The sequence below is a fragment of the Perognathus longimembris genome, chromosome 16 (genome assembly GCF_023159225.1).
Source record: "Perognathus longimembris pacificus isolate PPM17 chromosome 16, ASM2315922v1, whole genome shotgun sequence".
Lineage (NCBI taxonomy): Eukaryota > Metazoa > Chordata > Mammalia > Rodentia > Heteromyidae > Perognathus > Perognathus longimembris.
The window spans coordinates 37,997,988-38,010,425 of NC_063176.1; the positions used below are offsets into that span (position 1 = coordinate 37,997,988).

General features: G+C 41.7%; 1 protein-coding gene across 1 annotated transcript in view; it reads right to left on the reverse strand.

Moving 5' to 3' along the window:
* Positions 1–12,438, reverse strand: part of Pgm2 (phosphoglucomutase 2) — a 33,721-nt gene that overhangs the window by 9,264 nt on the left and 12,019 nt on the right. Inside the window, exons 5-12 of the mRNA XM_048364427.1 lie at positions 11,706–11,789; positions 11,427–11,620; positions 5,847–6,036; positions 3,943–4,040; positions 2,883–3,063; positions 2,697–2,790; positions 2,151–2,280; positions 1,262–1,451 (exon numbers count right to left, since the gene is read on the reverse strand). Coding sequence (XP_048220384.1) covers positions 1,262–1,451; positions 2,151–2,280; positions 2,697–2,790; positions 2,883–3,063; positions 3,943–4,040; positions 5,847–6,036; positions 11,427–11,620; positions 11,706–11,789 — 1,161 coding nt within the window. The remainder of the gene's footprint in view (positions 1–1,261; positions 1,452–2,150; positions 2,281–2,696; positions 2,791–2,882; positions 3,064–3,942; positions 4,041–5,846; positions 6,037–11,426; positions 11,621–11,705; positions 11,790–12,438) is intronic.

Genomic DNA, 12,438 nt, shown 5'->3' on the forward strand with positions numbered 1-12,438 from the left:
TGGGTTGGCCAGCAGGTGGCAGTTTTCCTCATAGCCCTTTTAAGACCATGGACACAAATGAAAATTAAAAAGGTAAATACAAGCTGGGTCTTGGTGGCTCACACCTATAATCCTAGCTACTCAGGAGGCTGGGATCTGAGGATCGCAGTTGGGAAGCCCGTCCAGACAGGAAAGGCCATGAGACTCATCTCCAATTAATCACCTAAAAACTGGAAGTGGAACTGTGGTTCAAAGTGGTAGAGCACTAGCCTTGAGCAAAAAAGCTTGGGAACAGCACCTAGGCTCTGAGTTCAAGCCCCATAACTGACTTAAAAAAAAAAAAAAGGTAATGATCAAGAAGACATCTACCACCTCATTCCCATTATCCTTCTATTCTCATATCCCCATTTTACTTCTAATCTTTTGTCACAGTACTCCTCGGTCTCCCCTTTGGCTGTAATGAGGGGACCCATTTGGCATGAAGAATGCAAAGATATGCTTTAGAACATGTGCATTTAGAGGCTAGGGTAAAACTAATCAGAAAGTGAGTAGTGATTCTTTCAGAGTGGATCAGTTGCGTCAGCATCCGTGTGTTCTGGAAATTTGTTAGCTATAAAACTCTTAGTCTCCCCCATTGCAGACAGAACAATCAAGAAACTCCCTCCAGGGCTGGGGATATGGCCTAGTGGCAAGAGTGCTTGCCTCGTATACATGAGGCCCTGGGTTCGATTCCCCAGCACCACATATACAGAAAATGGCCAGAAGGGGTGCTGTGACTCAAGTGGCAGAGTGCTAGCCTTGAGCAAAAAGAAGCCAGGGACAGTGCTCAGGCTGAGTCCAAGCCCCAGGATTGGCCAAAAAAAAAAAAGAAACTCCCTCCAGGGTAGGCTGCAAACCACTGTAGGGTTTTTTGTTTGCTTTGTTTGTGACAGTAGCTGGGATGCCTCAAGCTCCCAATCCTCCTGCTTCCGATGGGTATGCCACCTGGTTTGTCTAGCATTTTGTTTTAGCTAGTCCTCTATATGACTCGAATGTTCCTCAGTTGAGAATTACTGATAAATTTCCTATGTCTCAAGTGATGGCCCTGGTACCATCAACCATCCAATGACCACGAAAAGCCCTTTTAGGTCTAGCCCATACGTTGTCATTGTTCATATACTGTATAGCTTATTTATAAAACTAGCCTTAATCCATGAAATAGATTAGGTGAATTTCTTCAAATTATTGGGAAAAAAAGAAAAAGCAAATAGTAAAGAGTTCAATTGATAGGAATAGTACTTACTGCTTTTTTATCAGATTGGCTGTCATCGTATCCAGTTGTAAGGTCCCTAATGGCAGAGATTTCAAATTTTCCACAAGTTTTTGGATAATTATTCTCCCCATCATAGTTTCTTAGGTTTCCAAATAATTTTTGAATGGTGCCTTGATCATGGCAGATAAAATATGAAGCTTTGGTAATATGGTAGCCATACCTAAAACAATACCAATTCATGAAAATGAACAACAAATAACTCTGCAGTGTAACACATAATATACTGTCATCCATTTATTCTAAAACACAAGAAATAAACAGCCAAAACTTTAAAGTTGCCTAGTATTTAAAAGCAGGTCTAGCCCAGGTGCTGGTGGCTCACATCTGTAATCCTCGCTACTCAGGAAGCTAAGGTCTGAGAATCACAATTTGAAGACAACCCAGGCAGTCCACTCTTTCCTCCAATTAACCAGCAAAAAAGTAGAGCTGTGACTCAAGTAGTAAAGCACCAGTCTTGAGCAAAAAATCTAAGGGACAGTACCCAGGCCCTGAGTTCAAGACCCAGTACTTGCCCATACACACAAAAAGAAATGGAACCATCTACCCCAGGATCAGTTTGTATTTGTAAATTCAAGGTTTATTGGAAGGCAGTCGCGCCACATGATGTCTCTAGAACTTTCTGCACGGTGTAGGCAGAGTTCAGAACTTGCCAAGAAGATTGACCAGATGTCACTGAAATTGCAGGTGGACTAGTAGTAAATGGTTAAACATCAAAAGGAAAAGGTGATCTAATTTCTTACAAGAAATAGAACCTTTCACTCAACTATGAACACTAGAAAGCATCTTTGTATCTCATGCCCAAGAAGATAATAAAACATTGGAACATATTACTTCAGTCAAACAGTCAGGAGAGACTTACTCCACATAGATGGCCTTCAGCTGCTGAGACAGAGACAAACTCTTGGCTGCTAGAAAGCTCGCCAATTCTGCACTTATGACAGCAGCACTGACTCCATCTTTGTCCAGGACGAAAGGGCAGCACATGTACCCTGCAGAGACACATGTCAGACAGACAGACAGACAGACAGACACACACACACACACACACACACACACACACACACACTTAAGAGTGGGCTCCTTAACTACATGGTGTCCAGCTTCATGCTATAAGCATCCTGGCTTCTGCACATTACAAGTGGTACAGTATGGAGTATATGCATATTTCTCATTATCCCCATAGGTTAAGAATTGAACCCAGTAGCCAGGCACCAGTGGCTTATACCTATAACTCTAGCTACTCAAGAGACTGAGACCTAGAGGATTATGGTTTGAAGGAAGCCCAAGTAGAAAAGTCTGTGAGACTCCATCTTCAGTTAGCCAGCAAAATTCTAGAGTGGAGGCATGGCTTAAGTGGCAAAGCTCCCACTTATTTACATGCTTAACACTCAGGATCACTTCTTACCAATAGCTTCTTCGAATGCAAATAAGACAGTCTTCCCTTGGTGTATTAGCTGTTTGGCTCTGTTCCCCATCCACTTAAAACCAGTTAATGTTTCCTAAAGAGATGATATAAAAGGAATAGAAATGCCTTAGATCCTCCCCAGAGCAAAAAAACAAGGAAACTGTGCTGGTCCCATAAGCACCTTACCTCAAAGTGGAAGCCCTCCTTTAAGGCAATGGCCCGCAAGATTTTGGAGGACACGGTGCTGGATAGCATGTATGTGTCTTTGAGGGCACTGCGATCTGGGTTCTTTTCTTTCCAACATGTAAAGAGCCACCAGCCCAAGAGGGCGCCCAGCTCATTGCCTGAAAATACTCTCCACTCACCACTGTAAAAAAAAAAAAAAAATAACAAAACATTCATTTCAGTGAGCTGCAGGAAGGCATTAGAAGTCACTGGGGGGCTGAGAATCTGGCCTAGTGGTAGAGTGCTTGCCTAACATATATGAAGCCCTGGTTTCGATTCCTCAGTACCATATATACAGAAAAAGCCAGAAGTGGCGCTGTAGCTCAAGTGGTAGAGTACTTGAGCAAGAAGCTAGGCACAGTGCTCAGGCCCTGAGTTCAAGGCCCAGGACTGAGGGGGTGGGGGCGTAGAAGTTACTGGGATATGAAAGCTAAGCCAACAAGGCTCAGTAGGTTTGCTGCAAGAATTACATCACTGATCAGAAATGTCATTGCCATTTCACACATATTCCAGAGCTACCACGTATCTGTCGGTATGCTTAGACAAACATCCCCTCTGATGATCATATATAATAAGCATGGCTGAGAGACCTGGAATGAGCTTATTTTCATCTTTGGCAAAGGCTTTGTTGAACTGATTCTGTATCCCTTCGTGCAAACTCTGTGGTCCACTTTGTCTCACACTGTGCCAGCACCCCACAGATATTCTTCTGTCTGTTGCATTCCTAATTCAAACCCACAAATACAGAACTGCATAGCAGCAGACTCAATTTACCTTCAACTCAATTATAAAATGAGAGACGCTCACAAAGTCATTTCAATTGCAATAGGCTGTTTTGTCTACACTATGTGTGCCAGCATGTGTCCTCCCCATTAAAGAACAACATCTTACTTTTGTGAGAGGATGTGCAAAATCAATGGAAAACATTCCCACTGAAACTGGATTCATTCTCCCCAGGAACATGTCATGACTAAAATCTCATTGTTTGTGTTTCCCATTTTCTAATCACAAGTAATTTCACCTGTCTTGCTTTTCTGCCACAGCAAGTCGATCGGCATCCGGGTCATTTGCTAAAATGATGTTGGCTTTGATTTTGTCAGCCAAAGCAAAAGATAAAGTCTGAAAAATAATAGGACAATAAGTGATCACTTAACATTGAGAGAACCAAGATAGTTTTAGTTTTGACACAGGTTCAGGTCTTTAATAGTTCGTTTTATTTCTGGAGCTACCTGCTCTTGACTATCCTAAGATGGAGGTCAAGATAAGGAGGGCAATGTGTGTGGCTCACACTTGATCTGCAATTCAGCCTACATGGGACAGGGTGCTGAACTGGTTTTGTAGGCCTTATTGTGTGGCTATCTTCATAAACCTTCACCGATCTTCACTCAATATCTTGATTATCTGACTGCAAAAACTGTTAAGTGAACTAGACACAGTGACTCACACCTATAAGCAGAGACAGGAGGGGCAGAAATAGGAAGATGACAAAGACAGCCTTGGGCAAAAAGATACCAAGACTCTATCTCAAATGACATGCCAGGAGTGATGGCTCACACCTGCAAACACAGCTACATAAGAGGCACAGAAAGAATGATGGCAGTCTGACGCTGACCTTGGGCAAAAGTGTCAGACTCTATCTGAAAAATAACTAACACACAGGAGAGTTAGGGGGTATATGGCTCAAGTGGTAGCATGCTTGCCTACCAAGTGTCAGGCCCTGAGTTCAAAATCCAGTACTGTCAAAAAAACATCTTAGATGTAACATAATTTGAAATAACACTCCTTCTTATCAGAAGCATATGAATTAAAGGAATAAAAGGTCATGATATTTAAAAAAAAAATTCCATTCTACTACTGTTACTTTCTGGCATTCAGGAAATAACAGCAAATTATATTTGAATCAAATCAAATTAAATTAAAAGCATTGCTTAGATTTCAACTCTTCTACCCATCTGGATGCTAAGATGTCTAATTTGAAAGTTTCATTAAGAAATTAAACTACAAGTCCGGCACTGGTGGCTTATAAATGTAACCTAGCTACTCAGGACCTATAATCTGAGGGACTATGGTTAGAGGTTCTCTTGACTCCATCTTCCAAACAGCAAAGCAAGGCTGGAGCATGTCTCAAGTGGTGTAGTGTCAGCTAAGCAAGCCAGGAAACTTCAAGGCCCCAAGTTCAAACCCTAATAGCATCCAAAAATAATAAAAATAAAATAAGGATCATAAAGTAGGCTTAGCTACGTGGGAGGCTGAGATTGGGAGAATCATGGATGGAGGCCAGCCCAGGCACAAAAGTTCTTGAGACATCTTCTCAGTTGAGAGCTGGATGTGGTGAGTGTAACTATAATCTTAGCTAGAAGGAACTGAGAATCACTAGATTGAGGGGGTGGAGAACCCTCCATGGCAAATTTAAGGAGTTTTTTAAAAAGGGCTAGAAGCCAGTGCTCGTGGCTCCCACCTGTAATCCTAGCTATTCAGCAGGCTGAGATCTGAGGATCATGGTTTGAAGACAGCCAGGGCAACAAAGTCCCTGAGACTCTTATCTCCAATAAATTACTCAGAAAAAGCTGGAAGTGGTGCTGTGGCTCAAGTGGTAGAACACTAGCCTTAAGCACAAAGAGGCTCAGGGACAGTGCCCAGGACCTGAGTTCAAGCCCTAGGACCAGCCAAAAAAAAAAAAAAAGGAGGCTGGAGGTATGGCTCAGTAATTTAGTGCTTACCTCAAAAGTATGAGGCTCTGGGGAGAATTTTTTTAAAAAATCAAAAAGGTGAAATTAATGACTGAACCACGTATATTTCCAATGATGAAATTAGTTTCTTCAGTTCAATGAAAACACATAAAAACGTACTTGACTGGCTAGTAAATTTTAAAATAGGATGAGGGGGGGGAAATCTAGATTTTATTATTTAATAAAAGTAGGTTACCAAGACACCTTTACCCTCTTCAGGGTTGGGGTACTTGACAGTTGGGAACTGGGGATCAGGCTCTCTCTGCTGGGGAACAGCTTCCGGGGGAACCAGGTCAAAAGCCTTGAAAGCCGACTGCACGAAGCCATGCCCCACTCCGTGAACTGACGTGTGCACAAACTTCACTTTGGCTTCCTTGTTCACATTCCTGGGATAAAGTGACAAGACATACAAATAGCACTCCGAAAACACATCCAAGTACCAACTAGTCAGATTCAAGACTGGAATATCCATGTAGCAAGAAGGGAGAATACAGCTGGGCGCTTTGTGGCTCATGCCTGTAATCCTAGCTATTCAGGAGGCTGAGATTTGAGAATCATGGTTCAAAGGTCAGTCTAGGCAAAAAAGTCCACAAGACTCTTATATCCAATTAAATCATACAAAAGCCTGAACTAGGGGTATGGTATGTGGTAGAGCACCAGCCTTGAGTGGAAAAAAGCCAAGCAAGAGCACAAGGCCCTGAGTTCAAGACCCAGTACCAGCACCCAAGGGGAAGCTAAAAGAAATAGAACATCTACTTGCTCTCTAAATACATTGACCTTTCTCCAGTATGTGCAGGTTTTAGATTTTACTCTGCAATTATTTCTGGCAAGTCCAATGACTTTCCGATTGAGTGATATGGAAGAGCTGGTTTTCCCAGAGTGGGGTGCCACCAAGAACCCCAGCTCTGGTTCCAGGAGGAAAGCTGCATCTGCTCATATGGTGCTGTCTGAGCTGGGCTCCAGGGTTCCATGTGTTCTTTGGTAGACTCAAAAATGATTTTCTTTTCTTTTTTTTTTTTTGGCCAGTCCTGGGCCTTGGACTCAGGGCCTGAGCACTGTCCCTGGCTTCTTCCCGCTCAAGGCTAGCACTCTGCCACTTGAGCCACAGCGCCGCTTCTGGCCGTTTTCTGTATATGTGGTGCTGGGGAATTGAACCTAGGGCCTCGTGTATCCGAGGCAGGCACTCTTGCCACTAGGCCATATCCCCAGCCCCTCAAAAATGATTTTCAAGTGTCTCTTTCATGAATTATCCCATACATATGAAAAATAGATTTCCTTTGCTACGTAAAATGCTGTTTGGTAAAGTATCATGAGCCAGGGATTCAATATCATAGATAACAACAAAATAAAAATTAACAGAAGTTACAGAAAAATAATTATAAGGCTTGTAGGAACGTCTAAAGCTTTCATTGCTATAAGCTCAAGTTACCTATTTCTCTTGTGGAAATGCATAAACGGACAAGGTTCATTTTCTCTGAGAGAACAATGGTTTAAAATAAACACATACTTAAATAATATGCTTCTGGGGGGACAAAGCTGATATACAAAATCTCTCGGCTATTAAAACACACCAGAAAGTTACACTATTTAGAGGTTAGGGCACTAGATGGAAAAATGGCAGATTAAGCTGGGCATAGGAGTATATGCCTATAATCTCAGCACTCAGGAGGCTGAGGCAGGAGGATTGCAAGTTTGAGGCTAACCTGGGCTATACAGCAAGACACTGCTCAAAAAATAAAGGTAGATTAAACAAGTGCACAAGTGGAATAGTGCTCTGTGTTTAATATACTCTGGCTGGACTCTGAATGTAAATCCTAGTGTCCCACCACTTCTAGTGTGTGTGTGTGTGTGTGTGTGTGTGTGTGTGTGTGTGTGTGTGTGTGTGTGTGTGTGTGTGTATTGACCTATGAGACAATTCATAGTATTGGTATAGCCACAACTTTCCATTAAAAAAAGACCATAAAAGCTACTTTCTTGTGTCATAGCCCCATACAAAAATTAAAAAAAATCAATACCAGAAAATATACCATTAATACCAGTAAATATAAGCATAAAAGTTCTAGAAAAAAAATTTCCTGCCAGGCACCTGTGGCTCACATTTGTATTCCTAGCTACTCAGGAGGCTGAGATCTGAGGGTCATGGTTCAAAGCCAGCCCAGGTAGGAAAGTCAGTAAGACTCTTATCTCCAATTGATTAACCCCCAGACAACTGGAAGTTGTGCTGTGGCTCAAAGTGGTAGAGAGTTAGTCTTGAGCAAAAAGAACTTAGGGACAGGACCTGGGCCCTGAATTCAAGCCCCCTGACTGAAGAAAAACAAAAAACAAACCAAAATAATAATTTTCCTTATAATCTAAATGTAGAGTAAGTCTTTAAGTCAGAAACCATACATAAAAAGTCTTTAAAATATTGGTAATTTCTTTTTCTTCTTGTTCCAGTACTTGGGCTTGAACTTAGGGCCTTGGCACTGTCACTGAGACTTTTTGCTTAAGGCTTGTGCTCTACCATTTGAGCCATAGCTCTCCTTCTGACTTTTTAGTGGATAACTGGAAATAGGAGCCTCATGGACTTTCCTGCACAAGCTGGCTTTGAACCTCAATCAATGCTCAGATTTCAGCCTCCTGAGGAGCTAGGATTACAGGCATGAGCCAATCTGAAGCCTGGATAATATTAGCAAAAATAGTTCAAAGTACAACACTTCAACTTAAAAAAAATGAATCAAAAGTAACAACAGTAGAGACAATATTTTAAATGGATAAAACAATCCTAAGCAGAAAGAACAGTGCTGGAGGAATTACAATACCAAACTTCAAGCTGCCATTATAAAGCTATAGTAATAAAGACAGCTTGGTATTGGCACCGGAACAGGCCTGAAGACCAATGGAACAGAATTGAAGACCCAGAAATGAACCCACAGAACTATGTCTACTTAATCTTTGATGAAGGAGCTAAAAAAATAGTCTGGAAGAAAGATAGCCTCTTTAACAAATGGTGCTGGCAAAACTGGTTCAACACATGCAACAAACTAAAACTAGATTCTTATATATCACCCGGCACCAAAATCAATTCCAAATGGACCAAATACCTCGAAACCAAAACAGATACCCTGAAAACACTAAAGGAAGGAGTAGAAGAAACACTTGGGCTCCTTGGCACAGGACAGAAGTTCCTTAACAAAGACCCAGAAATGCTACAAATCAAAGAAAGGTTGGACAAACGGGACTGCATCAAACTGCAGAGCTTCTGCACGGCAAAGGATATAGCTCGCTAGATAAACAGAAAACACACAGATTGGGAAAAGATCTTTACCAGCCATACAACGGACAAAGGCCTCATATCTAAAATATGTGCAGAACTAAAAAAATTACATTTCTCAAAAACAAAACTGCAAAGAAATAATAGCCCTCTCAACAAGTGGGCTAAAGACTTAAAAAGAGACTTCTCTGATGAGGAAATGAGAATGGCCAAGAGACATATGAAAAAGTGCTCTACATCACTGGCCATAAAAGAAATGCAAATCAAAACAACACTGAGATTCCCTCTCACCCCAGTAAGAATGTCCTATATCAATGTCCTATATCAAAACTATAGAATGTCCTATATCAAAACTAACAATGACAAATGTTGGAGGGGATGTGGTCAAAAGGGAACCCTACTTCATTGTTGGTGGGAATGTAAACTGGTTCAGCCACTCTGGAAAGCGGTATGAAGATTCCTCAGAAGGCTAAACATAGAGCTCCCCTATGACCCAGCAGCCCCACTTTTGGGCATCTACCCAAAAGACCACAAACAAGAACACACTAAAGCCACCAGCACAACAATGTTCATCGCAGCACAAATGTCATAGCTAAAATATGGAACCAACCCAGATGCCCCTCAGTAGACGAATGGATCAAGAAAATGTGGTACATATACACAATGGAATTTTATGCCTCTATCAGAAAGAATGACATTGTCCCATTCATAAGGAAATGGAAGGACTTGGAAAAAATTATACTAAGTGAAGTGAGCTAGACCCAAAGAAACATGGACTCTATGGTCTCCCTCATAGGGAATAATTAGCACAGGTTTAGGCTAGTCACAGCAGAGGATCACAAGAGCCCAATAGCTATACCCTTATGAACACATAAGATGATGCTAAGTGAAATGAACTCCATGTTATAGAAACGATTGTTATATCACTGTTGTAATTACTTACAACATGTGATGTGAAACCGTAGCTTCTATTATTGATGACCCTCTTGTATCCCCTTCCTGTGGTTGTACCTGTACTATTTCTGTATCTTATCTGAGTACGTTGGAAACTGTATATACTGGTATCAGAACTAGGAAACTGAAAGGGAATACCAAAATTGAGAGACACGGGGTAAAAAGACAAATGACTACAAAAGCAATACTTGCAAAACTGTTTGATGTAAATCAACTGAACAACTCATGGGGGGAAAGGGAAAGGGGAAGGGGGAGGGGGGAATGAGGGAGGAGGTAACAAAGAATACAAGAAATGTATCCAATGCCTAACGTATGAAACTGTAACCTCTCTCTGTACATCAGTTTGACAATAAAAATAAAAAAATAAATGGATAAAACAAGCTTTCTATATAGGTGGAAGTTTCCCAAACAAGAGCTAAACACATAGAAAAATATATAGCTGTTATTGTCACCTATGCAATCTAGAAAAAGGAGGACTTTAATGATGATGATCCTGGGGAGGACCATCCCATCATGCACTGGTAGTGCTATCCCATTGCTTGTGAGAGCTTCAACTGCTATAATATTTTGGAGGATTGTGTGGTAACCATTGCTAACTTTGTAGATGCATGTAGGACTCCTTTCTTGTTATTTTTGTGGTGCAGAAGATGGTACCCAGGATCTAGTGCATGCTAGACAAGTGGCTCTAGCACTGAGTTACACATCTGGTTCTAATGCATATATAATTCTGATCAGAAAACAATTTTACACACACACACAGAACTATGAGCTGGATGCTGGCTCTGTTTCTCCTTGCAGTCACAAAAACTGACAAATTGTTTATCAGACAGACACAGGCAAAGTTCCCAGGAGTGTTTTGTTTGGAGTATGCATGGTGAAAACATGGTGCCCACATTTACAAATTAGGGGGCTTCTCTTGGGGAGGAAAAAGGATCCTTTTCAATACCTTTTAGTAAATTTTGTGTTTGTTGGATTTTTGTTTTGTGACAGTATTGAGGCTTGAACTCAGGAACTCATGTGCTCCCTTGACTTTTTCCGTCAAGATTGGTGTTCTACCACTTAAACCACAGTTCTACTTCCAGGTTTTTGCAGGTTAACTGGAGATAAGAATCTCTTGGGTCTTTCCTGCCAAGGCTGTCTTTGAACCTCAATCCTTAGATCTCTGCCTCCTGATCAGATAAAAAAATCTAATATACATTTATGTTGACATAGACACACAGGTACACCCACCCATAAATGTGTGCATCTACAATAGATCAGCAAATAATAGCCCATAGGCTGGCAGCCTGCTTTTGAATATGAAGCTGCAATTTCACTACCTCCCTGACAGGTTACTACAAAAAATTGGCCAGTGGAGAAAGGGCCCGTGGAACCTGCCAAGCTGGAAGTATTTACTATCTGTCTGTGGAAGAAAAGTTGGTCAATCCCTGATGCTGAGTCCCTGGAACGAATCACTCCAGTGTATGTACCACCTAAAGAACAGAAGTCAAAGGACATTGATAGAACTTGGTTCTGGTTGAATCACATTAAGGGAACTCCCTCAGGATCAGTGCCGAACAATTCAGTTACCTGTGAAAACAGTATTTTTTAAGGTCTTCAAAGTAGTCCTTATTGATGGCGGCACTGGGGTTGTGAAGCAGGGGGCTGCTGTCAATGACAGAGTCATCCCAAGCCTGAGGCCAGGGCTCCAGGTTTTCTTCAATAGCTTGAGAAATCCCTTTATCATGGGGAGAGATGATCTGGGCTCCATTGTCCCAGTAGACCTAGGGAAAACAGAAATGCTTTCAGGAGGTCCCGTGCAGGGATGGGCTGCCCACAGAAGGGCCACGAGTGGACACAGGAAAGTACCTTGTAACCGTTGTCTTCCTTTGGATTGTGGGAGGCGGTGATCATGATCCCAGCACAAAGTTTCAAATGTGACACTGTGTAGGGCTGAAACAGAGCAACAGAGTGTTGTTTTTGTTTTTATTTAAAAAAAAGACTAGATAGACTTGAACTGTCTATTGCACACTGTTGCCTACTCATTTCCCTTCTCATAAACACAAAGTGTATCACAAAGTGCCATTCAGGATTTTTGAGCCACGCCTAAGCAATATAGAGGTGTCTCCCCATTATCTCCACTAGGGCTGTGTGCCATTTCAGTTACCAATAATGTAAATACTTATCTCTTTCAAAAGAGAGGGGAGAGGGACCACCTTCTCATAGCATGTTGTTATTCACATTCTGTTTATTATTAGCTATTATTGTTAATCACTTATTGGGCCTACTTTATAAAATGCACGTGCTCATAGGTCTGTGTGCATAGGGCAATGCACAGGACACACAGGGGTCCATACTGTGTTTTTAGGCATCCACTGGTTTTCAAACCTTCCTCTGCTCCCTGCCACATCCAAGCAGAGCCAACTGTATCCTATCATCCCTGGAACTATCTGGCTGTCCCAGACCTCAGGATGTGCATCCTAATAAGGAAGGTGAGGATATTCTCAGTTGCCTTCTTCTCCCCCATCTTTTACTTGAGAGGGCTAGGAAGCCCTCAGACAAAAAGATGATCCACATCTTCATTTGACATTCTTTACTTTTT